The 25,467-nt window shown below is 44.2% G+C and overlaps 1 protein-coding gene across 1 annotated transcript in view; it reads left to right on the forward strand.

Moving 5' to 3' along the window:
* The window catches only part of USH2A (usherin), a 511,215-nt gene that overhangs the window by 92,541 nt on the left and 393,207 nt on the right, over nt 1-25,467 (forward strand). The window contains exons 12-14 of the mRNA XM_028531335.2: nt 162-357; nt 3,739-4,380; nt 20,754-20,937. Coding sequence (XP_028387136.2) covers nt 162-357; nt 3,739-4,380; nt 20,754-20,937 — 1,022 coding nt within the window. The remainder of the gene's footprint in view (nt 1-161; nt 358-3,738; nt 4,381-20,753; nt 20,938-25,467) is intronic.

Here is a 25,467-nt window from a genome sequence, read left to right on the forward strand (position 1 = left end):
TGCCAGGAGGCAAAAAAAAAAAAAACAACCTTATTACCTTCTTGTCTGTTTAACATTTAAAGTTTGTTTTTTTTCTCCCTTCCTCCCTGTCTTGTACCTAATGAGCAAGTCATCTAAAAATAGACCGCTTATCATTCTACAAAACGTTGTGTCTTGCCTAGATCGGAGGCCAGTGTGATTGTAAGAGACGTGTTACCGGCAGACAGTGCAATGAGTGCCTGAGCGGATTCTACAACCTGCGCAGGCCAGATCCCGACGGCTGCAGTCCCTGCACCTGCAATGCCTCCGGGACCGTGGATGGAGATATTACCTGTCACCCGGAGTCAGGCCAGTGCAAGTGCAAAGCCAACGTCATGGGTATGTGTCATGCCGAGGTTCACAGTCACGTCTCTATTCCCATCTGGAGTGAAATCCTCTATTTGATTTCTCAGCCAAAGAGTAAAGCAAATTTCCTGGCTTAAGGCAAGCTAGCAAAGGGGAAAAAAAAATGGGAAGAAATTAACTGTCAAAAAATGATGACGTTAATAATTCTATCAAACTTCAGCTTGGAAGCTTCGTTTAACTGACCCTTTAGAAGTGTCTTTATTCTGTAGTTGCTTGAACTGACATGGTCCCATACTAATAAGTCATAGAGAAATATAATTTGCCTACTGCATAGATGTGTCTTTTAGAAAATTAGCACTTTTTCAAAATGTTTTATACTTAATGAGTTCTAAGCAAATGATTTCCATGCCAGTTTCCTTAATAGACCAAAATAAATGGAGTTTTTCAAAATATTCTGTGCTACAGGGTCCTTTGTGATAAATCTTTCCATATTTGCCTATTATATTTCTTTGAACTGTTCCTATGAAATGCAAAGTAAGTCAACATAATTCCGCAGATCATGTATATTGCTTGGGTTAGTTATAAAGGGCCACATAATTTTAATTTTGTAATTCAGTGCCAAGCTGATTATAATAAACAGCTACCTTCGGTGTTATTTATCATTTTTTTATACAAGACGTGCTTTTTTGTTTGTTACTCCCACAGGTATTTTTCAGAAATTAGATTTGATTATAGCAATTTATTACCTCCAACATTTTTGAGGGGAACCACGGCCACATAAGGACAAAATTTATCAAGTGCCCAAAATGTACTGTGTACATAATGCACTTTGAAATTTTGATATATGAGAATATTACGAGAGGAAAGTTTCCTGATGAAGGGAGTCTTGTATTGTAACTGAACACGTCTCGGCTCGTGGGGGAAGTTTAAAAAAGACCTTTGCCTTTCTATTGTCATTCAAGGCCTCCATCGTTTTTTCTAACATTGACCTGAACCTAGGAATAATGGAAGCATGCCTGGCAGTCTCACACACACACACACACACACACACACACGCATCTACATAGAGAGACATACTTATGAACATTTTATTCGTAATATTTTCATTTTTGTGATATAACACTAACACAAATGCTTTATCCTTGATATACGTAGATACACAAACATTTTCTTCAGCTAGATAAGCATTGTATTTTAATTTCACAGAAAAGAATACGGGCATGCGCTGAGGGTGTCACACAAGATTTCTCTGGTTTAGAGAAAGATTACATCAAAAATGTTAACGTAGTATGCCCTTATGCATTTCAGGCGTACAAAAACCACCTTTTCAGAAAAGCTGCATGACCCATTCGTGCAGAGTAGCCTACTTTTGCATGTTTTCTGAGCTGCCGCACGAACCCTTGGGCCCGTGAGTTCAAACTGTGTGCCATCCTTTGTTCTTCAGTGTGAGATATGCTTTAAACTCACAAATGTGAAAACAAAGTTAAAGAAAGGCCTTTAAAGACAATGAAACAGTTATTTCTCCATCTCAATGAAATTTTTCTTGTGATGGTTAGAGTCCAGAGTTCAAGAAGAAAAAAAGATCAAAATGGACTATTTACTTGGAATTTATTATCAGCTCCCCACCATTTTCCCTTTTTCACTGGTTGATCCACATGGTTTTGTGCAGGAAACTGAAGTGTTTTCTGCACATTCCGTGTGTTTAATAAAAAGATAAATTCAGCGTGTATACATATTTCTTCTTCTAATGAGATTAACAAGTAACCTTATTCAATCGTACCTTGTACGTAAGAAAAAAAAACCCGGAACACACAAGTGTAGGTTGTATATGCTTCAGAAAACAAATTGTTCGAGTTAACAAAACTGTTAAATCTCGCTAATGATTCTATCACCAGGAAAATACATTAGCGCCACTAATTTTATTAAAGTGGGTCATTCATCTAGAATAAAAAGGGAGAAGCGTGTGAATTAAATGCCAGGCGCGCTAGCTCGCCCACACTCGCTCGCACGGAAGGCGATGCCCCGTAGGCCTTCCCCGGTATCGTTAGGAATAGATTACCTGTCAGAAATATGTATGGCATATTCAAATAAGCGCCGCGCACATTTTTAAACCTGATATGATATGAATCCATGTAGACCAATTTTAATAGTTCAAAATGAGTCATAATTCTTGTTAACAATACAGTTATTTTTAAAATTTGCAGCGATAGTGGTCTTTTTTATTTTCCTTATTGAAATCAAATGGTGTGCCTCAGGTGGGTCATCCATCAGTGCTAAAGAATTTGCCTTCCGTTGGAGTTCTTGAATTTTTATTCATCTACATGCATGGACATTATGCATTTTCTTCGCGTGTAGGTGCTGCTTTTCCACCTGTGAGTTCCTGAGTGGGTTTCTGACTGTTATGTTAGCACTAATTTTTATTGCTACCAAAGCTTGAAATGTGTTTCAATGGATTTAGCCGCACAGTTATTTAAATTCATGAATATGTGAAGGTTATCTAAGGGAAGTATTTTGCATCTCAACATTTCCTCTTCAAGAAAACATTTTCTTTATTCCTTTGCCTTGTAAGATATTCTTTTTGAAACTAACCTGAGTTGTCAGGGATTTAAGTTGAGGTGATAAAACATTTTTTCTCTGTTTGTGCAATGTATGTAGGTGCTCCTTTAACTAGAAGTAATCTAAACAGTAGAATTTATTTAGTGTTTAAAGAGGCATGTTCTGAATCATACAATATGACAAGCAGTGTGAATGCTTTATGAGCCAAGGAGAGCATAATTTATATTAATTGAAAGTGATAAAATATGGAGTATATAAAAGCATTGAAATAAAAATTGCTCTGGATAAGTTTTATTTATATTAATTATTTAAACGTGTGATATTTAGGGATAAGTATATATCCTGTTATCACCAAAATAGTTATAAGCTTAACATTTTGTTACATAGTGTTAGAGGATTCTGATTTCTAGGGAAATAACTAGTGTGGTGATATGCGATTCTTCTATAGGACTTTGAAAAATGTACCTCTCTGTTCTTTTAAAAACGGGCACGCTTTGTTAATGTTAAAATAAGTAGAAATAATAGTTTTAATTTAGTTATTAGTTTTGAAATAATACGTTTAACATTTGTTCAAGAGAATTAGGTCTAGTATGAGCAATGGAGCCACATTTATATTAAGCATTTTTCTTTGCGTTAAGTAATACACAAAAGATAATAAAAGCGCATCACAAAAATAAAGTGGCATCACCACCAAATTAAGTGTCCCCATCACCTTTGAGTAGCGGTTAGCCCTCTATGGTGTCACGTGTGAGGCCAGGCTGACATTCATGTCTGCGTTAAATGTCCGTGGGACCACTGTCTATGCCGCAGCCGCCTCCGGAGTGGGACGGAATCATTCTCACCTCTTTCACGCTGCAGGGCTCCGATGCGATCGCTGCAACTTTGGATTTAAATTCCTCCGGAGTTTTAACGAGGACGGATGTGAGCCCTGCCGGTGTCACCCCTACGGCTCCGTGGACCGAGGCTGCGACCCTCTTTCGGGCCAGTGCGCGTGCCGAGGGGAAGCTAGAGGCCTCCAATGTGACACCTGCGGAGACCACTTTTACGGCCTGGACTCCGCCGGCTGCAAGGCCTGCCTCTGCGACCCCGCCGGGTCCCTCCCCGGGACGGTCTGCGACGCGCGCACGGGCCAGTGCCGCTGCAAGCCCCACGTCGGAGGCCGGCAGTGTGACGGGTGTGTGGAGGGGTACTTCCGCCGACCGCAAAACGATTCTTTCCTCTGCCTGCCCTGTGACTGTGACAAGACGGGGACGGTAAACGGCTCCCTGCTGTGCGACAAATCCACAGGACAGTGTCCTTGCAAGTTAGGGGTAACTGGTCTTCGCTGCAACCGCTGTGAGCCTCACAGGTACAACCGGACCGCTGGCGGTTCCCAGGGCTGCCAGGTGTGTGAGTGCGACTCCTCGGGGACAGTACCTGGGACCGTTTGTGACCCAGGCAGCGGCCAGTGCCGATGCTTGCCTGATCGTCAAGGAAGAAGGTGCAATCAGTGTCAACCAGGTAAGAAAGAAATGTGTTACTGTTACAGAGCAACAAGGGGGGGGGGCCTAAGGGCAATATACTATTACTGAAAGGAAGCCCCAGGTTCGTTATGGCCGCTGCCAGAGGAAAGGCGTCTCTCAATGCCAGAGGTCCATGAAGAGGAAAGGAAATGTTTATTTAATGCTCTACAGACTTAAAGTAGTGGCCTAATGTCTTTATCAAAAATCCTAAAGTTCCTTTAAAAAAACCCACAAACAGACACAGTCCTTCTTCCTTCCTTCCCCCTGTGCCCAGTCCAGAGTACCGTATCTCAGGAAAGGAAACAGAAGTCCATGGCTCAGGCAGCCCCTGGTTCTTCCTAGTAATCCATCTCGGCTGGTCGGCCTCCCTTGGTTCCCAGCACCATCAGCTGTGTCACCGGGATCTCTGCTAAAGCTGGGTGGGGGTCCCCACTCAGCCAAAACCGCGTGGTTCTCCCTCCCAGGGCTGCTGGGAGGGGGAGTCATCACTCTGCCAAAGCCGTGTGGTTCTCCCTACAGGGCTGCAGCTGTGTCTGGGTTTAAATCCCCTCACCAATCTTCCTCTGCAGCCCCATTTCCGACTCCTCCCACAATCACTTACACCTGCCAGCACTCACATCCTTCCAGCTTTATTGGGCTGCCATCCTGAGTCTGGGCAGGTGTGTCCCCATGTTGTGGAGCCAGTCACCTCCAAGCTCCCACACAGGTGCTGTAACCAGGGGGCATTGCCCCCCAGTTACGTCTTGGTGGGGAAGTTACTTCCATCCCCCTGGCTCAGAGCATGGCCACAGCTATTTAACATATCTATGCAACCAGTCAAAGGTTATAGATCTGTTAAATGGCCGTGCCAGAGGTCACCTGCCAAGCTGTTGCTGTGCCAAACAGCTCCCAATGGCCCTGCTCCACGTGTCCCCTCCCCCACCCCACAGCTGTGGTGGGGGGTGAGGACACCCTAATATTTTCCTGGGCATCCTGAGTTCTGCGCCCCGTTCCGAATCCCTGTTTGGGGTCCCCCTCTGGGCTGCACCCTGTCACAATCCCTCCTTTCAGATATACACCCACTTTGCAATCGTATAAAGGACAATGGGCGAAGGTCTCATCTTCTTGTAACTTCTTCCAGCTGGAAATGGATGTCGTCCTACCTACCCTTGGGTCAGGGGTGCGCTGAAAGGGGGAGGGGCGGGTGCACCCCAGAGGAAGAAGTCCTTCCTGTAAGGGGAAGGACCTGACAGGATCCTGGTCAGCTGGCTGTCACCAGGAAGTCTCAGGCTTGGTGTCCAAAGGCTGGTGTTACTGGACCCTTGGCATCCTGGTCTCATTCTGGAGGTGACAGATGTGGGAAAATGTTGGAAGGCACAATTAAATCGTAACCACCAAATGGCAAAGGCAGGGACTTAATGGCTTATCAGGAGGAAGGTGTACAAGGCATGCTACACCTGTCCAAAACCTTTGTGGCCCACTACGCTTCACTTGGGCTGAGGGGAATATATTAGGATTTCCTTCCTTTCAGGTTTCTGGGCCCTTCCTGTTCAAGCCCTTAGGACAGAAAAGGGAAAATCAGTTCTAAAGTGAAGCCCACAGACTGCCCGAACCCTTCACCAACCCAGCCATTTAGGTTCAGCCAAACTGTTGAGTCTCAGGAGACGATGATGAAAATGGGCTCCTTATATGAGGCCTATATTGCAACCAATCCCTCAGGTAATGAGGTCATAGGCATACACCCTATGAAAACAGAAGAACACACAGGTTAAATCAAGCAACAATCCCCAAACCAGTCTCTTGCCTGTGAGACTGTCTTTTGGGAAGACATTCAGTTGCAAGATCCTTCTTGGAATATTTAACAATGGAAATTTGACAGGTCCTCCATACCTGTAAGCTGTACATCTTTGGTGATATTACAAACCCAGTTTCAACTTTCAAATGAAAACAAACTTTCAAGACAGTTAGTTGGGCCATTCTGATATCCAATACTGAGCATTATGATTTTCCTTGAACCACAATTTTTCTCCTTAAGATCACCCTCATTGTTATTAAAGGGACTACTTTGGGTCCCACTTTTAATTTTGACTGTTTGCATAAACACACCAAGAGCAGCCTGGATCACTTATGATCTTTAAGTCCACTTTGCTGGAACTCACACAGGGAACCTTTAGATTGATCTCTCTCAGTCCGCCCCTTGAGGCGCAGAAGCAGAGCCACACATCTGCCATCTGGCTTCGCCTGTACCAGTTGTTTCACTCAGATTCTTGAGGCTTCCGTTGTGCCCACAGGTTCCTTTTTGGCCATCTTTCAGGAAAGTAACCTTCATTCCTTCCCTGGAAAGACTGCTACGAACCGCACAACCAACCAAAGTACTAGCCTTTTCTCGTGGGCTTACGCTAGCTTTGCAAGTCAATCCCAGTTCCTCAGGGCTTTCTGGTAAGGACCAGAACTCATATATGCCTCCTTCAGGCGTGACATTCCAGTCAAAGTCTTGGTTAACAAAACACTATTAATGACTGGTCTTATTGGATTTATGCAAAGAAACCTTATGTCATCACTCACTCCTTCAGAATGCCAAATTCTGGAGGGATCAGGTGGGGAGAAAAATACAAAGTATGAAGGAAAATCCTTTTCTTTCTGATACCCACCAGGCTTCTCAAAACTTTCCTACAGAGTGAAGTTTCAACCTTCCCTGGAATCTTCAATTTCCTGTTCAGAGCAGATACAGAGCAAAATCCAAAACACAGAGTTCCAGAACAATACACAGTTAGAGGCATTCCCTTGCACCAATGCGTCCATTGGTGCCTCTCAGAGACATGCCCCTTTGCTTCAGGCTGAAGCACTCACTCATCAGCCCCAAATGACCCTTCCTGGGTCCCGAGTGGCGAAGGCATGCTCCCCAACTGGTTACAGCAACCCTTCCTTGGTCTTACAAGGGACCTTTCTTAGGTCTTACGATACAGGTTTCTGATCAGAAACAGAACCAAAATACAGAGACCTGCTCCTTTCCCATGAAACTAGAAAACAAGTAGGTGAGATTTCCTTTCTTCCAGGTTTAAAACTTTCAGATTCTTTATACATATTTCTACCCATCCAGATTTAACCATCAATCTATTTTAACCCTGGCTCCTTTCCCACACTGGGAAGGACTATACTTAAACTCAGTACTTAAACTCAGCATCTGGCAGCCGAAAGTCCCCAGCACTACAGGTACCTTCCACTAAAAGTCCCTAGATTTGCAGGGACATCCTGCAGCTTTCTGAAGCTCAGACCTTGCAAACACCCTATAAATCAGATGGTCACCCTTGGACCTCAGTTCATGACCTTCAGAACCAGAGCCATCCCTGTCAGAACCAATTACACAGAGAACCTGACCGGTGCAGTGCCCACAGAGCAGCCACACACAACCTGTAATCTGGAGAGAACCCTTAGCCACCACCTTGCCCAGTTCCAAGATGGTGGGGCTCTCAGGTGACCCTTCATCCAAGATGGCAGCACCCATGCACACTGAGTTGTCCAAGATGGCAGTGCCCATGAACGCTGGGTCATCCAAGATGGCGGTGCCCATGCACGACCCACCCTCCATGGTGGGGCACTCACGTGGCTCATCCTCCATTTTACCCAAAATGGCGGCACACCCCCGTGGCTCGCTGTCCAATCCCCAACATACCTGCAGGCTCGGCTTACAGAGCCTAGGGGTTTGCTTCCTCCCCACACCTGAGGACAGGTTCCCTTAGTGCCGCCTGGAATCACCGAAACGGTAAGTGAGCAGACGGGGGCCACCTGGGAGCAGCACGCTAACCAACCATCACCCACAGCTCCGTTGTTCCCAAACGGCGTTCAGAAACCAGTTTCCAACCAGAACACTTTCCGTCTCTGCTCCCTCCCCGTTTCATTTCCTTTTCACCTTTCTGGGCGTGAAGGGTGGCCGATGCCCTCAGGAGGAGTGCGGAGAGATTGTCGAGACGGGGAAAACTCCGGTCTCTCTCACACTTTAGGGGGTCGGTCTGCCACGGGCAATTATCGTCCCGGCAGAGTCGCCAAAAACTGTTCCAGAGCAACAAACAAGGGGGGCCTGGGACGATATCCTATTACTGAAAGGAAGCCCCCAGGTGTATTACGTCTGCCACTGTTGTGGAAAATCCACCCACACGCGGGGAGATAATGAAGCACAAACTTGATTACTAGCTCGGGCTCAAGGGAGTCAATTCTCAAATCCTGAGCCGAAAACGCTGGGTTAGGGGTCCTTTTTATATACCAGTTACTCAGGCCGAAAGGGAGGGGGACCAGCTGCTGAAAGCAAGCATTCAGAAGCAGGAATGAAGGTCAGCATTTCGGCCTTGAGATAGCGTTACCTGGCAACCCCGCTAGCCAGCTCCTTACCTAAAAATAAGTTTTACTCAGCTTTTGTCCCGACAAAACTTGCAAATGTTACAGAAAGCAGTGTCTTTTCCTGCCACATTACCAGAGGAAAGACACCTCTCAATGCCAGAGATTCATGAAAAGGAAAGGAAATGTTTATTTAACGCTGTACAGACTTAAAGTAGTGACCTAATGTCTTCATCAAATCCCAAAGTCCCTTAAAACACCCACAAACACACACAGTCCTTCCTTCCCCCTGTGCCCAGTCTGGGGTACCGTATCTCAGGGAAAGAAACAGAAGTACATGGCTCAGGCAGCCCCCTGTTCTTTTCAGTAATCCATCTTGGCTGGTAGGCCTCCCTTGGTTCCTGGCACCATCAGCGGTGTCGCCCGGATCTCTGCTAAAGCTGGGTGGGGGTCCCCGCTCTGCCAAAGCCGTGTGGTTCTCCCTACAGGGCTGCAGCCACATCTGGGTTTAAATCCCCACACGGATCTCTCCCTGCAGCCCCATTTCCGACTCCGCCCACAACTGGCTACACCTGCCAGCACTCATCTCCTTCTAGCCTTACTACGCTGCCATCCTGAGTCTGGGCAGGTGTGGCTCATGGCGTGGAGCCAATCTTCTCCAAACTCCCACGCAGGCGCTGTAACTCAGAGGACCTGCCCCCCAGTTACATCTTAGTGGGGAAGTTATTTCCATTCCCCTGGCTCAGAGCATGGCCACAGCTATTTAACATATCTGTGCAACCAGTTAAAGGTTATGGATATGTTAAATGACCACGCCTGAGGTTGGCTGCAAAGCTGTTGCTATGCAAAACAACTCTCAATGGCCCTGCTCCCTGTGTCCCATCCCCCAACCCACACCTGCGGGGGTGGGGTGGGTGAGGACAACTTAATACTTCCTGGACACCTTGAATTCTGGGCCCCATTCCAAATCCCTATTTGGGCCCCTGCTCTTGGCTGCACCCTGTTACATTACCTTTCCAGGGCACTGTGACTTTCCTTATCCCAGGCCGGGTGATTCCCTCTGTTTCTCGGCTGGGGCTTCTAGCAAATGTAATCAACAAGTGTTGAATTTATACTGTTATGCAGCACAGGCATAACTGCTGCATTTATTCAAGATGACGGTGATTTGTTTGACCCTTTAGATGAATGCCAGCCAATGACATGTCATAACTGAAACTTAGTTGATACTGAATTTCTCAGCTTGAACTAAATCCCCTTTTAAGAACTGAAAAAAAAAACCCACCTCAGAACAGCAAGAATACATTTTATTTTCCCAGATTAGGGGGCACTTGATTTGACTATTATACAATACCTAATATTCAGATGCGGAACTGATTTTCTGAATAAAAAGGACCAAATATTTTTTTCTAAGTTGGCTGTATGTTCTGGCATCATGTAAAAAAACATCTAGAATTACTTTTAAATGCCACCAACTTAGTAAAATATGCTACAGTTTTCTGCCCCTGTCCCCATCTTTTCATCTGTTTCACAGCTGGAAGAAAGAGGGACCTACTGGCGTTCTCCATGATTGTAACTCACACAACACACTGTCTTTGCAATGAATCCATCACAATGGTGCAATACCTGCACTCACCGGCTGTGCAACAGCTGCACTAATTGTCCTCTCTGCCAGAATCACCTCTGAGTTATCTGAGCCTCTGACACCAGCCTTGATACAAATGCCAAGGGGCGATGCAAATTCAAGGGTGGGGCTGAAGTCCTGTTTTGCATGACAGGGGATCCAGCTTAGCAGACTTGAGCCCTGCTTCTCAGTGGATACTGGTCAGTGTGACAAGGAAATCCTAAGACAAGAAGGAATTGATGAGTAGTTAATTCTTGTGGAGATGAAAATGTCAGGAAGCCTTTGGACCAGCTTAAACATAGGGGAGGCAGCGGGATCCGGATGTCACACAAAACCCGATTTGAAGCTGTGCCTTCAGGGCTGGACATTGGAAAGAGAAAGCTCCCACTGGGACATACCCCATCCAGCACAAATAATGCCCCTTCCTTGTTACAAAACCATAAGCATGCAATTCTGTCACATAACCATATCACACTCCAGCACACCATATGACATTTGAGGTGAAGTGTTCAAATTAAAACTATAAATTGCTACACTCATGTCGTCACCCTACCAACCACACTCAAGCTGGCCTTACTTCTGCCGGACCCTGTACATTCATTCATTCATCCATTCATTCCCTTCCTCCCTCCCCCACCTCTGCTCCAAGGAAGGGCACTTCCAGCTTCATTTTTCCTCCTAAAACTCCGGGCTGTTTGTCAGTGTCTTCAATGACACCAACCACTTACAGAAAGCATGCTGTGTAGAAAGAATTATCTTAGTATTGTGGCAATGCAGGTGAATGAGATAATCCTAGTTCTCAAGATATTAAAACTCTTAACAAGTTTAAAGCGATGGCCCCCATTCTGCATCCTTTCCAAGTGAGAGGACAATTTGCCACAAACCTTCGAGGAGCAGGTTTGTGACGTCTGTGCTTAGGCGGGTGACCACTAAGAAATGACTCTTAGAAATGCAACACGCTACCAGGTAAATCCCCAAAAGACAGAGGACAGGAGGTAGAGGAGACCTTGAGTAGGAAGAAAAAGATTATGATTTCCCAGTATTTTAATTCTTAACTCAATTTGTATTTTTTATCAAGATTTACATTCAGATAGTTTCAAAAATCAAATAGAATTTTAAAATTTTACTTCAGGTGGTGAGCACAGACCATGTATCATATGATAGAAACGTACACTTGAAATCTGTGATTTTTATGAACCCGTGCCACTCCAATAGATTTAATAAAAATAATAATAATTTTTAAAAAAGGATCTAAAGGCTCACGCTGTAAATAGCTACTCCATGGCTCCTGCAGAGTACTCCCTACCCCCACCAGCTCCCTTAGTTGTATCTTCTGGCTTTTATGAGCATTTCTACATTTATTCTTTTGCCTCAGTCTTTAAAATGTAAACTATTATCTTCTTCCTTAGAAGATGAGTATTTAGCTATTTATACCCCTCCTCAGTAATCCCTTTATTTGGGTAAATCAATATTCACAGACTATTTTATTATGACTATATAAGTCTATTTCACAGATATGCCATTTAGTATGCTTTGATTATATTTCCTTTCTTGAAAAAAATTGCCTTTGCCTAGTTTTCTAGGGATCGCTTCAATAGTTCTAAGAATCACAACTTTCCAACAGAAATCTATCCAAAGAATCCATCGGCTCACCCCCCCTTCCCCACTGGCCAACTATGTCAGTCTGCAGGGGATTCGAACCCTTGACTTGAGCTGATGGAGGGCTTGTTCCGCTGCACAGCTGTGTCCTAACCCGCCTTTCATAGTCACGCTGAAGCTTTCCTCATGGGTCTGCTGTGTCCATGGCCCTGTCCCCAAATATTTTTTTTCTTGGGTTTAGTTGTGTATTTGGTAGAGCACACACTCCACTGACTTGTGAACGAGAAGAGTACAAGGAGGGAAGTCCTTTTTCTTTACAGAATTTTGAATGTCTGACATTACTGTTACTTCACAAGTATAGCTATTTGAAATTTTAGCACTTTATAGAATCATTTTCACTCAAAAATCATTATTTCACCATTATTGTCCAGTGATGCCAATCAAACTCATTTATTTCTTCTTGTTTACATTCTAAAAGCTTCTCCCATCTCCTTATATACCATTTCAGAAAATTTCATGATGATGTGTTTTTTTTTTTGGCTAAATAATTTTTCTGTGTTGAGCCCTTCTATCTGTAGATCGGCATGCTTATCTTCTGGGCAAATCTATCACACACCTTCCTGGCAACACCTAGACTAGCATTTGACCAAACAGCTGAACCCCCAGCCTGGCCCAGCTGACCTAAGAAATAACCAGCACAGGCCGCCTTTCATGGAACCCTGAGATTATTCTGCACTTGGTCCCTGCTCTCTAGAGCTCAGCCCCTCCCTGGCCTAACTTCTAAAGAGAAAACTTGTCTCAGAATGCGAGAGGGAAACCTTCTGGTTGGGAAAGGGGCTTACCTACCCTTGACCCTAGACACCCTCGGAGCCTGTCATTCCAAACGGTTCTTTCCACCGTTTTGCAGCCTTGACGAATCAGCTTTTTGTTGGCCTCTCTCTGCCGGCGTTTCTACTTTCTTTCCTGTTCTTTGGTTTCTTCTCATTTTTGCACGTAACAGAAGAAAAAAAAAATCATTCAATCAACGATGCATAACTGAACGTGTTAGCCTGTTATTTCCCGGGTTGTCATCTTTTCAGGCCAAATCCTGACCATGATCCTGTGAGTCCTGTTTTTCCCACAACCGTTGTCTCTTCTCTCTAAATCAGTCTTGTTGATTTTCCCTGCAAATATATCCAAATTCGGCTACTTCTCGCCACCCTCCCTTATCCACCTTGGTCCCTGCCATTATATTCTTTCTCTTGGACTATTCGAAAAGCCTCCTCAACCCTTAACCCTTCTTTAGCTGCTTCTCCACAGGCAGGCAAGGTGACACTTCTGTCCACTGGCTTCCCATCAGTGTAGGCAGAAAGCCCGGGTGATGTGTAACGCCCATGAACCCTCCGACCTCCTTTCCACGAGTTCGCAGACCCTGAACTTCCCTTCAGCCTGCGAGTCCAGTGGCTGTTTCTCAGGCTGCTCAGAGATCCAGCCCAGCCACCCGGGGCATTATCTTCACAGTGGGCACTTCGTGTGTATTTTCTGAATGGAGGGAACAGTTTTATTTAAAGACACCTCAGCGGCATTCTCCTAGACATGGGCACCGTGACAGCCTGTGGGCACTCCTTTCATTCCACCGACAGGGGGACAGTGTGGAGTTTGTTCTGCCCTGCAAGGGAGGAAGGAAAAATGTAGTTAAGCACCTCGTATATATGTATTTTTTTGGACAAAACAGGAGATTCTGTACACAGCTATGTAGCATATGGAAAGGCCAAAATGTGTGTGTGTAGCTCTCTCTCTTTGTTTGGTTTTTGATCCTGCACTCTTATGGCTCCGGACACTTGGTTGAATTTGTCTCTTACTGTTACATTTACATCAGAAAAAAAAATAGGACACCCTAATCCTGAACTGTCTGTATCAGAAGCAGACGCTTCAGGTAGCGGGTCCTGCATTAGGCACCTCATCCGAAGCTTTTATCCACTTCTGTGCACACATCGGGCAGACCGGCCTCAGGTTCCTGTGGGCTGGGGGCCCGGGGTGCTGCCTGTGAGCGTCGGGGCAGGGAGCGGTGCGCTGGCGCGTCCGAAGACCCCCGCCTGCCCCTTTCATCTGTGACTTAAATATTACAGCCCGAACTGGACGGCTGCACGGAGATTCTTGCCCCACTTTGTTCAAAAACATTATTAAGGAAGGTGCACATAATGAAACCTCATGTATTATTAACCTAGCCTTACTTGGATGTACAAGGAATAGGCTTAATTCAACTAAAATTTATAGGCAATTTGTTAAAGCAGCAGCACGCATTAGAAGGTACATTAGAGCCACATTGGTTTTAATATGCCATTCAATAACTTGAGCAGAGGTTAAAAATGCTGCTTAACCTCCATTAAGTATTTTTAAAATGCTTTAATTTAAAATTATTTGGAGCGTGTGTACATATATGAATGTACACATCCCCGCAGTAATAAATATGGCACTAAATATGTGTCCACTGCGTGTGTGTGTGTGTGTGTGTGTGTGTGCCTGTGTGTGTGTGTTTCCTGGTGCTGGGTGACCTCGTCCCGTTCAGCAGCAGGCACTCAGAGGCCAGGCTGAGAAAGCCGGGGAAGGTGTCAGAGCCTCTCGAGCCAGTGACCCACCCTTGCCCTTGAGAACCAGGGGCCATGAGGGTTTACTGAGGCCTCTGCAGCTCTGGAATGAAATAAAGGCTAACTCATAATGGAAACAGCTTCACGTGACATGTTTTGTGCTAATAGGACAATTCCTCATGCTTCCCTCCGGTTTTCACTTCTGGTTTTGTTTTACGATTCCTACAGACTATTAAAAAGTAAGACGCCGTCTTCGGTTTCATTAAGAGGCATATCGTGTTGGTTAAGTAATGAACTCAGGCACCGGAATTGCAGGCGAGACCTGGCCAAGGGAATTGGAACGAGGTGGCTGATACTTCGTTAACAAATGCTGCGCCAAAGTGGAGACTCGGTGAAGCCACATATCCTAATGTTTGGTGAAACAGCTTTCTAGGCTCACGCAATTTTTCACAGTACAAGAGCCTCCTCCTTGATAAACCATTAGGACAGAATTGGTCATAGGTAGTGTGGACCAGAATCTCAGGCACATCTGGGAAAAAAAAAGTCATTGGCAAGTCATTATTTAAACTTTAATTTAGGAAAAATCCCGCCTTCGTTGAAGATTGCCTAATAGAACTTGCAATGATGATAATCAATAATATTCATGGAGTATCTATTGTTTCCCAGGCCCTGGAGGAAGGCTTTATCTGAGAGCCCCATTTAATATGCACCACGTTTCTGCGGTTGAAGACCCAGTTTTATTCCCATGGTATGGTCTGGAAAATGGGTTCTAATGAAGCAGAAAAGCCATTTACAAATCCAGGTCCACTTGCAAATCCAGGATCTGCACTCAGAAGGAGTGAAACATTTTTTTTCCTGAATAGCTCACTATTTGTCATAAATTTTCCCTCAATGAATATCTGAGGGTGGGTTAAAATAGGCAAACTTATAAGTGTTTGTAACCTTCCTCCACCCTCAAACCAACCTCAGCCCCTCTACTGGCTCATTGCCTCAGGTCCTGGGCTCTCTCGTTTGTGATGCAGAATCAAGTAACAGGTATACAGTGAAACGGAACAGACTGCTGGGAGAGGCTGCATGGTCAAGCACTAAACTGCTGAGCCCAGAGGTCTGGGAGTAGGATGCTCTCCTTGGACTCAGTCGGAGAAACACTGGAGACAGTTGCAGAGGTGCAGGGGAGAGCCTGTAGAACATACTGTTGATGTTCTACAGGCTGGGAAAACTGGGGTCAAGAATTTAAAAGTGTCTTTGTGGGTTATGGACACACGTATACATCTATGTGTTTTCTATGCACATACCGGCCTATCATCTTCAAGCTGTGATTGGAGCATTATTATTTCAAATTGTTATTAGATTTGCGTCATAAAGAATATACTCATGGAGGCCTTTCATGGATATTCACAGAAGTAGGAAAACTACTTTTTAAAAAAAAATTTATGTATTTTTAATTCATTTATTTTTTAATACAACAGAGAAGTCCACTGGAATGTTTTCTTTTATCTGAGCATGTGGTTACGGCCTATGTCCTCAGAACAGGAGACCCTGTTTGGGGGTGACATTTTCTTTCTGCAGCTCTGTGCTATCTGTTGCTACATGAGGATCAGATTTTCAAGTTATTGTTCCTCATTCATACACGTTCCCTCCTCGGTAAGGCTACCCTCACTCCCAGAACTCACAGATTTGTGTTTACCATTTCCCTTTCAGGTTAGAAAGATTATCTCATATTTCAAGGGGTAACAGACACCCATCCATCCATATTCCTGTGCATCCATTCAGCCTTCCATCAATTTAATTCAGATATTCATGTTTTGATAACTATCTATTGAGTAAATTACTATGTGCCAGGGAGTGTGCTTGTGTATGATATATGAACACGCACACACATACACACACACATGAGTGTTTTATGGTTTAGTAGAGAAAACTGACTTGCAAGTAAATATCCGTATGTGACAAGTGTAATATTGGAAATGTACAATATAAAGATCTAGAAGAGGAAGCAGATTGTTTAATGCTTGAAGTTTGGGGGATATGGAGGACTTCCACGAGAAAGTCATTTCTGAGCCAAGTTTTACAACCAAACGGGCGTTGGTAAGTTATGCGAGGAGAGTCCAGCAATCCAGGAAGAAGAAAGCAGAGCAGAGAATTTAAAATGTATATTTAAATTAGTTGAAAAGGAGTTCAGAAAACTCTTTTAAATAAGAGAAATTATACCGTGAAATGAATGATATCAACTTCTATGTATGCATTTGTTGGTGTTTGATCAGATCGATGAATAATGACTTTAGTGTTTTTATATAAGATGACCAAATGCAGGAAAATGACTACACCTCTATTTCAAGATCAGCATCATCTGCTGGACTTTGTTCTGCACACACGGACCGGTGAAAACCATTGCTGGGATACCCTTTTGTTGCCCGGTACGGGTGAGCCACACCGCCCCCCCCCCCCAGGCTCTTCCCTTAGCATTATGTCCACTCCTCTGGCTTCTCTGAGAGTCGTTTCTCCTAAATGGCTTACAATTAGCGCTTAGCCTCAGCTCTGCCCTCCTTTTCTGAATAAGGCCTAGAGGTTAAACTTGTTTTCTTTCTCCCATTTCAAGACCTTGGTAGAACCTAGTTGTTCATAGTCCTCGGGAGGGACATTGCTAGGAAATGGGCTCTTCTTTTATGCCCAAGACAGGTACTGTGTTGTGCAAATAGCCACTACAGGAGATAATACCAACTGCCTTGCTAATAACTTTGAACTCTGAGGATTCTATAAACCTTCTCCAAGATAAAGCAACGCTGTTTTATGTTGCGGGGGGACTTTTTGCTTTAGCTGCGAAACCCATTGTTTTCCACATGAGACTTATCTTGCTCGGGACTGGGGTTAGCGGCCAATAAAACCGGGGACAATAATACACTCGAGCGGGCTGATTTGTGCCACAGACGTGTGAACTCTCGGCACTGCCCAAGGTAAGGGGACGGTATTGTTCTGATCACTGGGCCTAATTTACGTGTGTGGCGCAAAAATCATTCACGGGAAGAAATCGCAAAAATGGTCCATGAAAATGAGGCAGACACAAAGACGGGGAACACGCCGTGGAGCCCGTGAGAGGAGATCAGACCTGTATTGAGCTAAAGAGACGAAATTGAGGTCAGTTATTTTGAAGCCGCACTCAGGAACTGAAGCTTACGGAGGAGGGGAGGGCAATGTTTTCTATAGTTGGAAGTCATCAGAGGAAAGGTAATGGTCTAGAATTAGGCACATTCAGGTAAGGCAAGAAGTAATCATTGAACAGGAAGGTACCTGACTCATCCTAATTAGAACTGCTTAAAAATAGGACAACTAAAATACTGGCGAGATTAACCTTTATTATCGCGCTCCTGAGGGGAGGAGGGAAATTAACCCCAAGACAAATTCCAGGGTAAGCTTTTCCTTGACGCTCTACCTCGAGGTTGCAGCCTCCCTAGGTGTTTTAACACCCTTTTTGTTCTTCCCTGCCTATCTCTCTCTCTCTTTCTGTGACATTCTTGATTCCCCTAAACTTGGGTAACCCCGTCTTCTGCACCCAGATGTACCCTGCTTGTCCTTACAAATTTATCTAATAAATCATTTCTTGCGAAAACCACCCTTAATTGTTCTAGAATTCTCTGTGGCTCAAAGCTATTGCAACGAGTCTAAATTAATTCTGCTCCTAAGTATCTGTGCTAATGTGTAATTTATCCAAATTGGAGAGCTGTGAGTCCATTCACGAGGCTATCATGGATTTAAAGGCCTAGGTATCTTCACAAGAAGAAAAACATGTAGAATCACAGCTGCAGGGATCTTCAATCCAAAATAGAAGTCTTCTGAATTTGCGACTTGGAGCTCATGCTGAATCAGGTGTGAGCATACACATTAGTCGGTGTGGCCACGCACTATTTTTGGAAACACCTGTAAGGGAAATTGCTGTCAGTGGTTGCAAAAAAAAGCAAAGGACGTAATCTAGTTTGTAAATCGTGATAAATGCGACAGCACTCGTTCTTTCCAGCTGAATGGCACGGATTTTGAACTTCCTTCTTTTTTTCTAATTCTTATTGAACACAGTGTTTTCTGTTTTACTACGCCTGAAGCTCTCTAAGAGAGACCATGCAGGGCTGTGAAAAAAGGGCTTGTTGTCGACAAAAGCCTCGAATGAGCTTCACAGCGTCGCCATGACCTCCTGCTTTCCCCCGAAGAATGTGGAGTTGCTCAGGGCGAGTTCTCTCTCTTTCGGTATCTCTGGTAATTCATCCCCTTGAATGCAGGACCTCGACAGTTGTACGGTTCAGTGTCACCTGCCACGGATTCTTTCGTGATGACCCCTCTGCCATCCCTCTCCCCATTTTTCCATTAAACTTTCTTAACATCATGCCTGTGTGTTTGTGCGTGTACGTGTACATGCACATATACACACACAAACGCACCTGAAACACCAGGGTGGTTTCTCTCTTGTGTGCTTATTCCATCATTCAAATGTCCAAATCCTTTTTAATTTTATAACTTTAAGAAATTGGAAGAAACTTGAAAATATTTTTTATCATATTTTTCTTTCTTTTTGCTGTAATAAAAGTGGGTTAATACTTCATCTAAATTCTGTGGGGATTCATTAGGTACTTGGAGGACTCAATGCCTATGTAATAATTTGGTAGTTTTGTGATGAGCATTGTACTAGATGCTGGGGAGAGAGTGATGGATTCACCAGAGGAGGCTCCTGCCTTTGTGGAGGTTACAATACGGTGGAAATGAGGACTATAATGTCCATGAGATTCGAAAGGAAAGAAGCACCCACTATGGAAGGGCAATGGGCCTGCCTAACCTGGGCTGCGTTAGGTTATTCAAGGAAGTCTGTCACAAGACCTGCTGTGTGTGGGAGTGAGCTAAACAGGAACCGTGGGACATGGGTGAGGGTCATTTCAGCAGACAGAATCGCCGGGAAAAGGCCTTCAGGTGTCCAGAAGGGGAAGTACAGAGCAGACAGAGCTGGTGATGAGCAGTGAAGTGAGGTTAGAGAGATGGGCGGGACCTGAATGGAGGATTAAGGCCATGTGAGGGGCTTCAATTTCTCTCCCCCCCCGAAAGAAATAGGGAATCATCAAATCATTTTAAATCGAGCAATGAGATGTTGAAATTGGACTCTGAAAAAGACTGGTGCAGACTCTGGGAAGGACAGGTTGAGGGGGACAGGAAGGACACCACGGGATGAGACAACCTCTGGTTAAGTGTCTGAGTTCGAATCTGCAGTCTGCTATTTGTTAACTTGGTCATTTTGTGTGAGTTTGTTAACCTTTCTAATCTCCAGTTTTCTAACTTATATAACAGACATAATAACAACTGAATTACTAGCACTGCTGAGAGAACTAAGTGAGATAATGAATACAAAGCCCTCACTACAGCCTCTGGTGTATAGTGTGAACTTGGTGGTGACTTGAACTAAGGTGGCAACCAGCTTGGAAAGGAGATACAATTTCTTTCTTTCTTTTTTTTAACCATTCTTTTTTTTTAAAGATTTTATTTATTTATTTTTAGAGAGGGAAGGGAGGAGGGGAGAGAGAGAGAGAAAAACATCAATGTGCGGTTGCTGGGGGCTGTGGCCTGCAACCCAGGTGTGTGGCCTGACTGGGAACCGAACCTGAGACACTTTGGTTCACAGCCCATGCTCAATCCACTGAGCTACGCCAGCCAGGGCTGAGATACAATTTCTTAGACGACAGTAGCTGTGACTTGGTAATTAGCTATGAAGAGTGGGGGGAAGTGAAGGTCTCAAGGGTTGCCAGTTTTAGCAAAATACAGGATGCTCGTTTAAATTTTAATTTCAGATATTTTTAAATAGAAGCAAACTTTTACTAAGCAAATTGCCATCTGCTAGAAACTCAAATTTAACTGGGCATCCTGTATTTTAGCTGGCCACCCTAGCAGGGGTGTGTCAGGGCTCTGGACTGGGCGTCTGAAGATGTGCTCCCCTGCCTGGTGTTAGCATGGAGATGGTGAGAGGAAGACCAGGTTTTCGTGTGGAGATTGTGAGGTATGTTTTACATGCGCTGAAGTCCAGGTGCCCAGGAGGCACTAGGTACAATGCAAGTGATTGACTCGGCCTTTTGATGGTGATACCTGGCAGCCTAGGTGAGAACAGCCATGAGCATATTTGTGGTGGGAAGTAGTTCAGTGCCTCCGCAGCATGTGTTCTGTGTTTTGATGTAATCCAAAGACCATCTTTTAAAGAGAAGACTGAACGGGAAGGATGCATTCAGTCTCTTTGTTGTTTTATTCCAGGTCTGTATGTCTCCCCGGGCAATGCCACCGGCTGCCTGCCTTGTTCCTGCCACCCAGCTGGTGCAGTCAGCCACATCTGCGACAGCCGGACGGGCCAGTGCGTTTGCCAAGATGCCTCCACCGCGGGGCCCCGTTGTGACCGCTGCCAGGACCTGTACTTCGGATTCGATCCTCAGACTGGAAGGTGAGTGTTTAGGAGAGTTAGTAGTTAAACACTTTTATTTAATGATATTTGCAATTAATTTAAAAATTTGTTTTTTTTTTACCAAGGGTGACTTTTTTGGCAGTATCTTTTGTAAAATGCAGTAATTTTGTCCTCTTTAATTGGTTGATATGTTTTGATTCTTTGATGTCTACTTTTATTAAACATAATGGTAATCTTTGAGGATTTGCTAGAGTCCCAATGTATAGGTTGCTAAACATTGGTAGATGTACCTAAATATCTATTTGGGCCTGGGAATATTTAACCTGATAAAATCCTTTTCCCCTGAAAGAACTTACAATTTGGCTGTGGAGAAAGACAGGTAAAGAAATATCCCTAGAAGTGTGTGTGTGTGTGTGTGTGTGTGTGTGGGCTAGGAAAGGTAATATATGTATATATGTATTTTGTTTTTCATGGCCCCCAAATTTATTGCTTATTTATTGATTTACTGCATCCATTGATGTTACCCTTGCCTTTCTAATTTAGGCTTAAAGACTGGCAGATAAGAAACATATCTGCATTCAGTGATACGATTTCCCCCCCAGGGTATGAAGCACATCTGAAATGAAATTAACCACTTTTCAAAGTTGCTTTCTTGAATGATCTACTTCTCATGTCCTCTATATCGATGGGCATTTAGCTTCATGCATTTGTGTTCATTGCTGTTTTTTTAAAGATTTTATTTATTTTTAGAGAGAGGGTAAAGGAGGGAAAAAGAGAGGGAGAGAAACATCAATGTGAGACAGAAGCATTTATTAGTTGCCTTTCATACATACACATCACAACCAAGGATGGAACCTGCAACCCAGGCATGTGCCCTAACTGGTAATTGACCCAACAACCTCTTGCTTTGGCGGGCAGTGCCCGACCCACTGAGCCACACTGGTCAGGGCCATTGCTGTATTTTTAAACATGAGCTGGAATGCCAATTGCATGAGTTTTGTCTTTTGTTTTTTCCTGGTTAGATTATCAATTTGTCTAGGGTTGGGACTATATCCATTAATTCTTCAGTGTTTTTGTCTCCAAGCAAGTGATATTTTATTCCTTATAAACCGTACAAATCTGTTTCTCAGTATGTGTCTCTCTGTGTGTATGTGTTAATAACGATAATTGCTAATTACTCAAAGAGTTGGGATGATTGGGCTCTTTCAGCACACTGCCCCCTGCTGCCCGCCTTCGGCCACGCACTCTTCATTAACACTGGGATCAGAGTGAGGACTGGGCAACTGGTTAAACTATTGAGGAAGACTCAAACCAGTTAATTTGGCCTTCTACCAACATTCAGTGTGATTTAAAAATTTCACCAGGATATTAAAATATTTAGTAAAATAATTTTTTATTTTATTACATATTCTTTTTTAATGCATGTCGCTCAGCTTCTGTTACCTTTGGCATAAGGCTCTGTTAGTCTGAGAGCGTCACTGTGCTCTTTTTCTCCCGTGCGCAGGCTGCAAGAGCGCTAGGGATCCACTGGGCCAGCAACACCCAAAGCGGGCTGCTGTCTCTGGTCTCGCACGTGTACACAGTTGACTTTTCCCTGGGGCTGGTGCTTTGGCGACTTCTTCACTGATTGCTCTCCCCCGGTGTCTCTGACCTACAGTTTTGGTGTATCACAGGCATCTCTGCCAGGTTGTTGCTAAATAATTGTGCAGCCCATAGTATTTTCTCTACTCAGGTCCCTTTAGACGTGTGGGTCACCCTTTGTACAGGCACTGAGACAATGCCACGCTGTCTCTCTTCCTTGTGGTCCTCATCTGGTCACGAGAAGTAGCCATTGCTCCTTGCTCTGCACCATACTGTTTTCATTGCTATAGTTTTGTGATATATTTTGAAATCAAGAAGTGTGATGCCTCCAGTCTGGTTCTTTTTGTTGAACCTGTGCTTTGCAATTTAAAAACACTTTAGCACTTTCTATAACTTATTAAAGACCAGAAAAGTCATATAACCGACTTACCTTATATCCAGGTGGCAGGCAGGGGGGTATTGCCTCATGCAGTGTAGTTAAAGGATCAGTGAAAGATGAAAGTAAAATTAATTTATAGTTGCTTCTAATGAGTCATGTTTTTTTTTTCGCTGTGACAACTGCTTTATTGTCATTCCTGTCTGTTTCTTAAAATGATCTCTTCTTTGGCTTCCAAGATCTTACTCCTATGATTTGTTTTTCCATCTCTTCTGCTGATCATTCCTCTTCGCTCTGCCCCTTCAATGTGCATACCTGGATCCGTGATTTCATTCAGTGCATACGTGTTAGGGACTGTCCTATGTGCTGTCATGCAATCAGATCTCTGCCGTAGCCTCTAGGTCTAATGCCAGCGGTCTCTCTGAGTTTTACATTTAAACGTCCCCCATGCCTCCCATTCCTTTTTAAAATTCTTTTTATTTCCAAATTCTATCTCCTATGATTTTAAAAAATTTATTGGGGTGACATTGGTTGATAAAATTATATAGGTTTCAGTTAATAGAGCCCAAACTACATTCCTTTTCTCACCTCTTACAAAAATAAAAATAAAAGTCTCATGCCCTCTCCTGCTGTTATGATCTTGATAAAAGGGGTACAAATGTTAAAATAACGATTCCAGCCCGTGCCTCCCCCTCGTGAGGGGTGGCTCAGGATGCTCTCTGAGTGGACAGGACTGGCCACTGGAGAGAGCAGCCGCATGTAAAGCAGCTTCTCTGAAGGAATAACGCCTCCCATGACCATAGGGGCCCCTCAAAATCGGGAGGACTTGTCCCTTATTAAATCGGTCCCACGGAATGGCTGTGCCTTGAGCTGACCCTTCCCCCACACTGACGGATTCCCCTGTCTCCTTCCACTTGAACATGAGTGATCATCAGAGAAGAAGTCCTCCAGCCCAGAAAGCCACAAGGAGAGAGATTCCAAAATGTGACCGTGAGAATGGCTTGAGTTTATATTTTTGCTCATTCTTGAGAAGAGATAAAAATGGGCTTTATTCTTTTTATGTTCTCCATTCCTTTCCTAAATGATACTGAAGTCTCTTTGTTGACTTCTGGTTGCAACTGTGAATATACGCTAACAATGTCTGTTCTGAAAATGTGTACAATGATGGCTAGAATGTATGGGATTCCATCTAGTATGAGGGCTTTTTGTTTCCTGCAGACAGAAAGTCATTTATTGTCTGAATGTATACAGACATCAGTATAGGAAAATAATCATTGATGCCCTGGTGTTAAACTTCTATCAAAGTGAAAGAAAATAAGCTAAAAATCAATGAAATGGACCTTGAATCAGGCACCATGGTAGGTGCTTACAAGTGTGAATTTATTTCATTAATTTCCAAACCTCCACAGCAGATTATATTTTATTGTTAAGCAAGGAGAAGACACGAGTGTCACAGCATCTCTTCACTGATTTGGAAAATAAATGAACTTTCTCATCTGTGTTTTTCTATTTATACTTCTAGAGGTGTCTTATTCCACCCCACCAGGAAGAACACTCACATCCCTTCCCTTTCTCCACGTTCCCTTCTGTTTCCTGTATTTGTCAAACTTTTTTATACTCTCAAGGGCAAAACAAGTAAAGAAAAGCAGGCTGTGCCCCAAACTACAGTAGTAACAGCAAAAAGGCCCCAGACACAAGGATGACAAGCTATAAAACCATCACCTGTCCCCACCCCGGTGGTTCATTCTTCAAAAGTTGCCTCTCACGAGGAAAGGGCACATGCACTTGGAAAAGCCGACCCGAGTGCGAAAATCACTTCATTTCCCGCTGACACGTAAAGCGAACAGGATGTAATCAGTATCAGAAACAATGAAGGCAAGAAATAAATAAATAAAAGCCTGCCCACTGAAAAATCAATAAAGCAAAAAATAAAAAAGTATAGTGCATGTGTCTAAAACAAAAACAATGAGACAAAAATGGGCCACATTCCTCTCGTCCCCATAGGTAGTTAACACCCACGGGCGACAGTGCAGTCCCGGACAGTGTCCTCAAGTTGACCCACGGCTGGGATTCCTCCTCCCCACACCCCTAGGACTGCTCCCATGTCTCTGGAACCCCCACACATTGCAGCCCCCTAAGGGTTTCCCCCGAAGGACTTCTTCCTTCTATACTAATTAGTTGTACTTTGTCCTTCCGTGAGCCTCCAAGGGCCAGCTGCATCGCTGCTCATCTACCAGCTGACACTCAGGAATCGTAATTTTCCTCGAATAGTGGGGAATTGGGGTCTAGGTCCGCTGGGCCACTGAAAGTGGCCTTACCAAGAGGGCCAACCCTTGAAGAAAAGTGGCCCCTTCCCTGGAGGAGAGGCTAGTTGGAGGAACACCTATGCCAATCAGAAAGGGCTCCAAACAGCTAAGTTGTCATTTATTCAACAATTCTTGTGTCTTTGTGCTAGGGATGGAAGAAGAGTCTCTGTCCAGTCTCTCCAATTTGCCTGGAAGCCTCTTTCTGTTCTACTCACTAATGATTGTTCACAATTCTTCTCTAGACTCTCAGTAACTGAGGTCTCTTCCTCCTCTCCTTATTATATTGGATGGTGTCTCCGTCATTCA

Source organism: Phyllostomus discolor, chromosome 15, assembly GCF_004126475.2.
Source record: "Phyllostomus discolor isolate MPI-MPIP mPhyDis1 chromosome 15, mPhyDis1.pri.v3, whole genome shotgun sequence".
NCBI lineage: Eukaryota > Metazoa > Chordata > Mammalia > Chiroptera > Phyllostomidae > Phyllostomus > Phyllostomus discolor.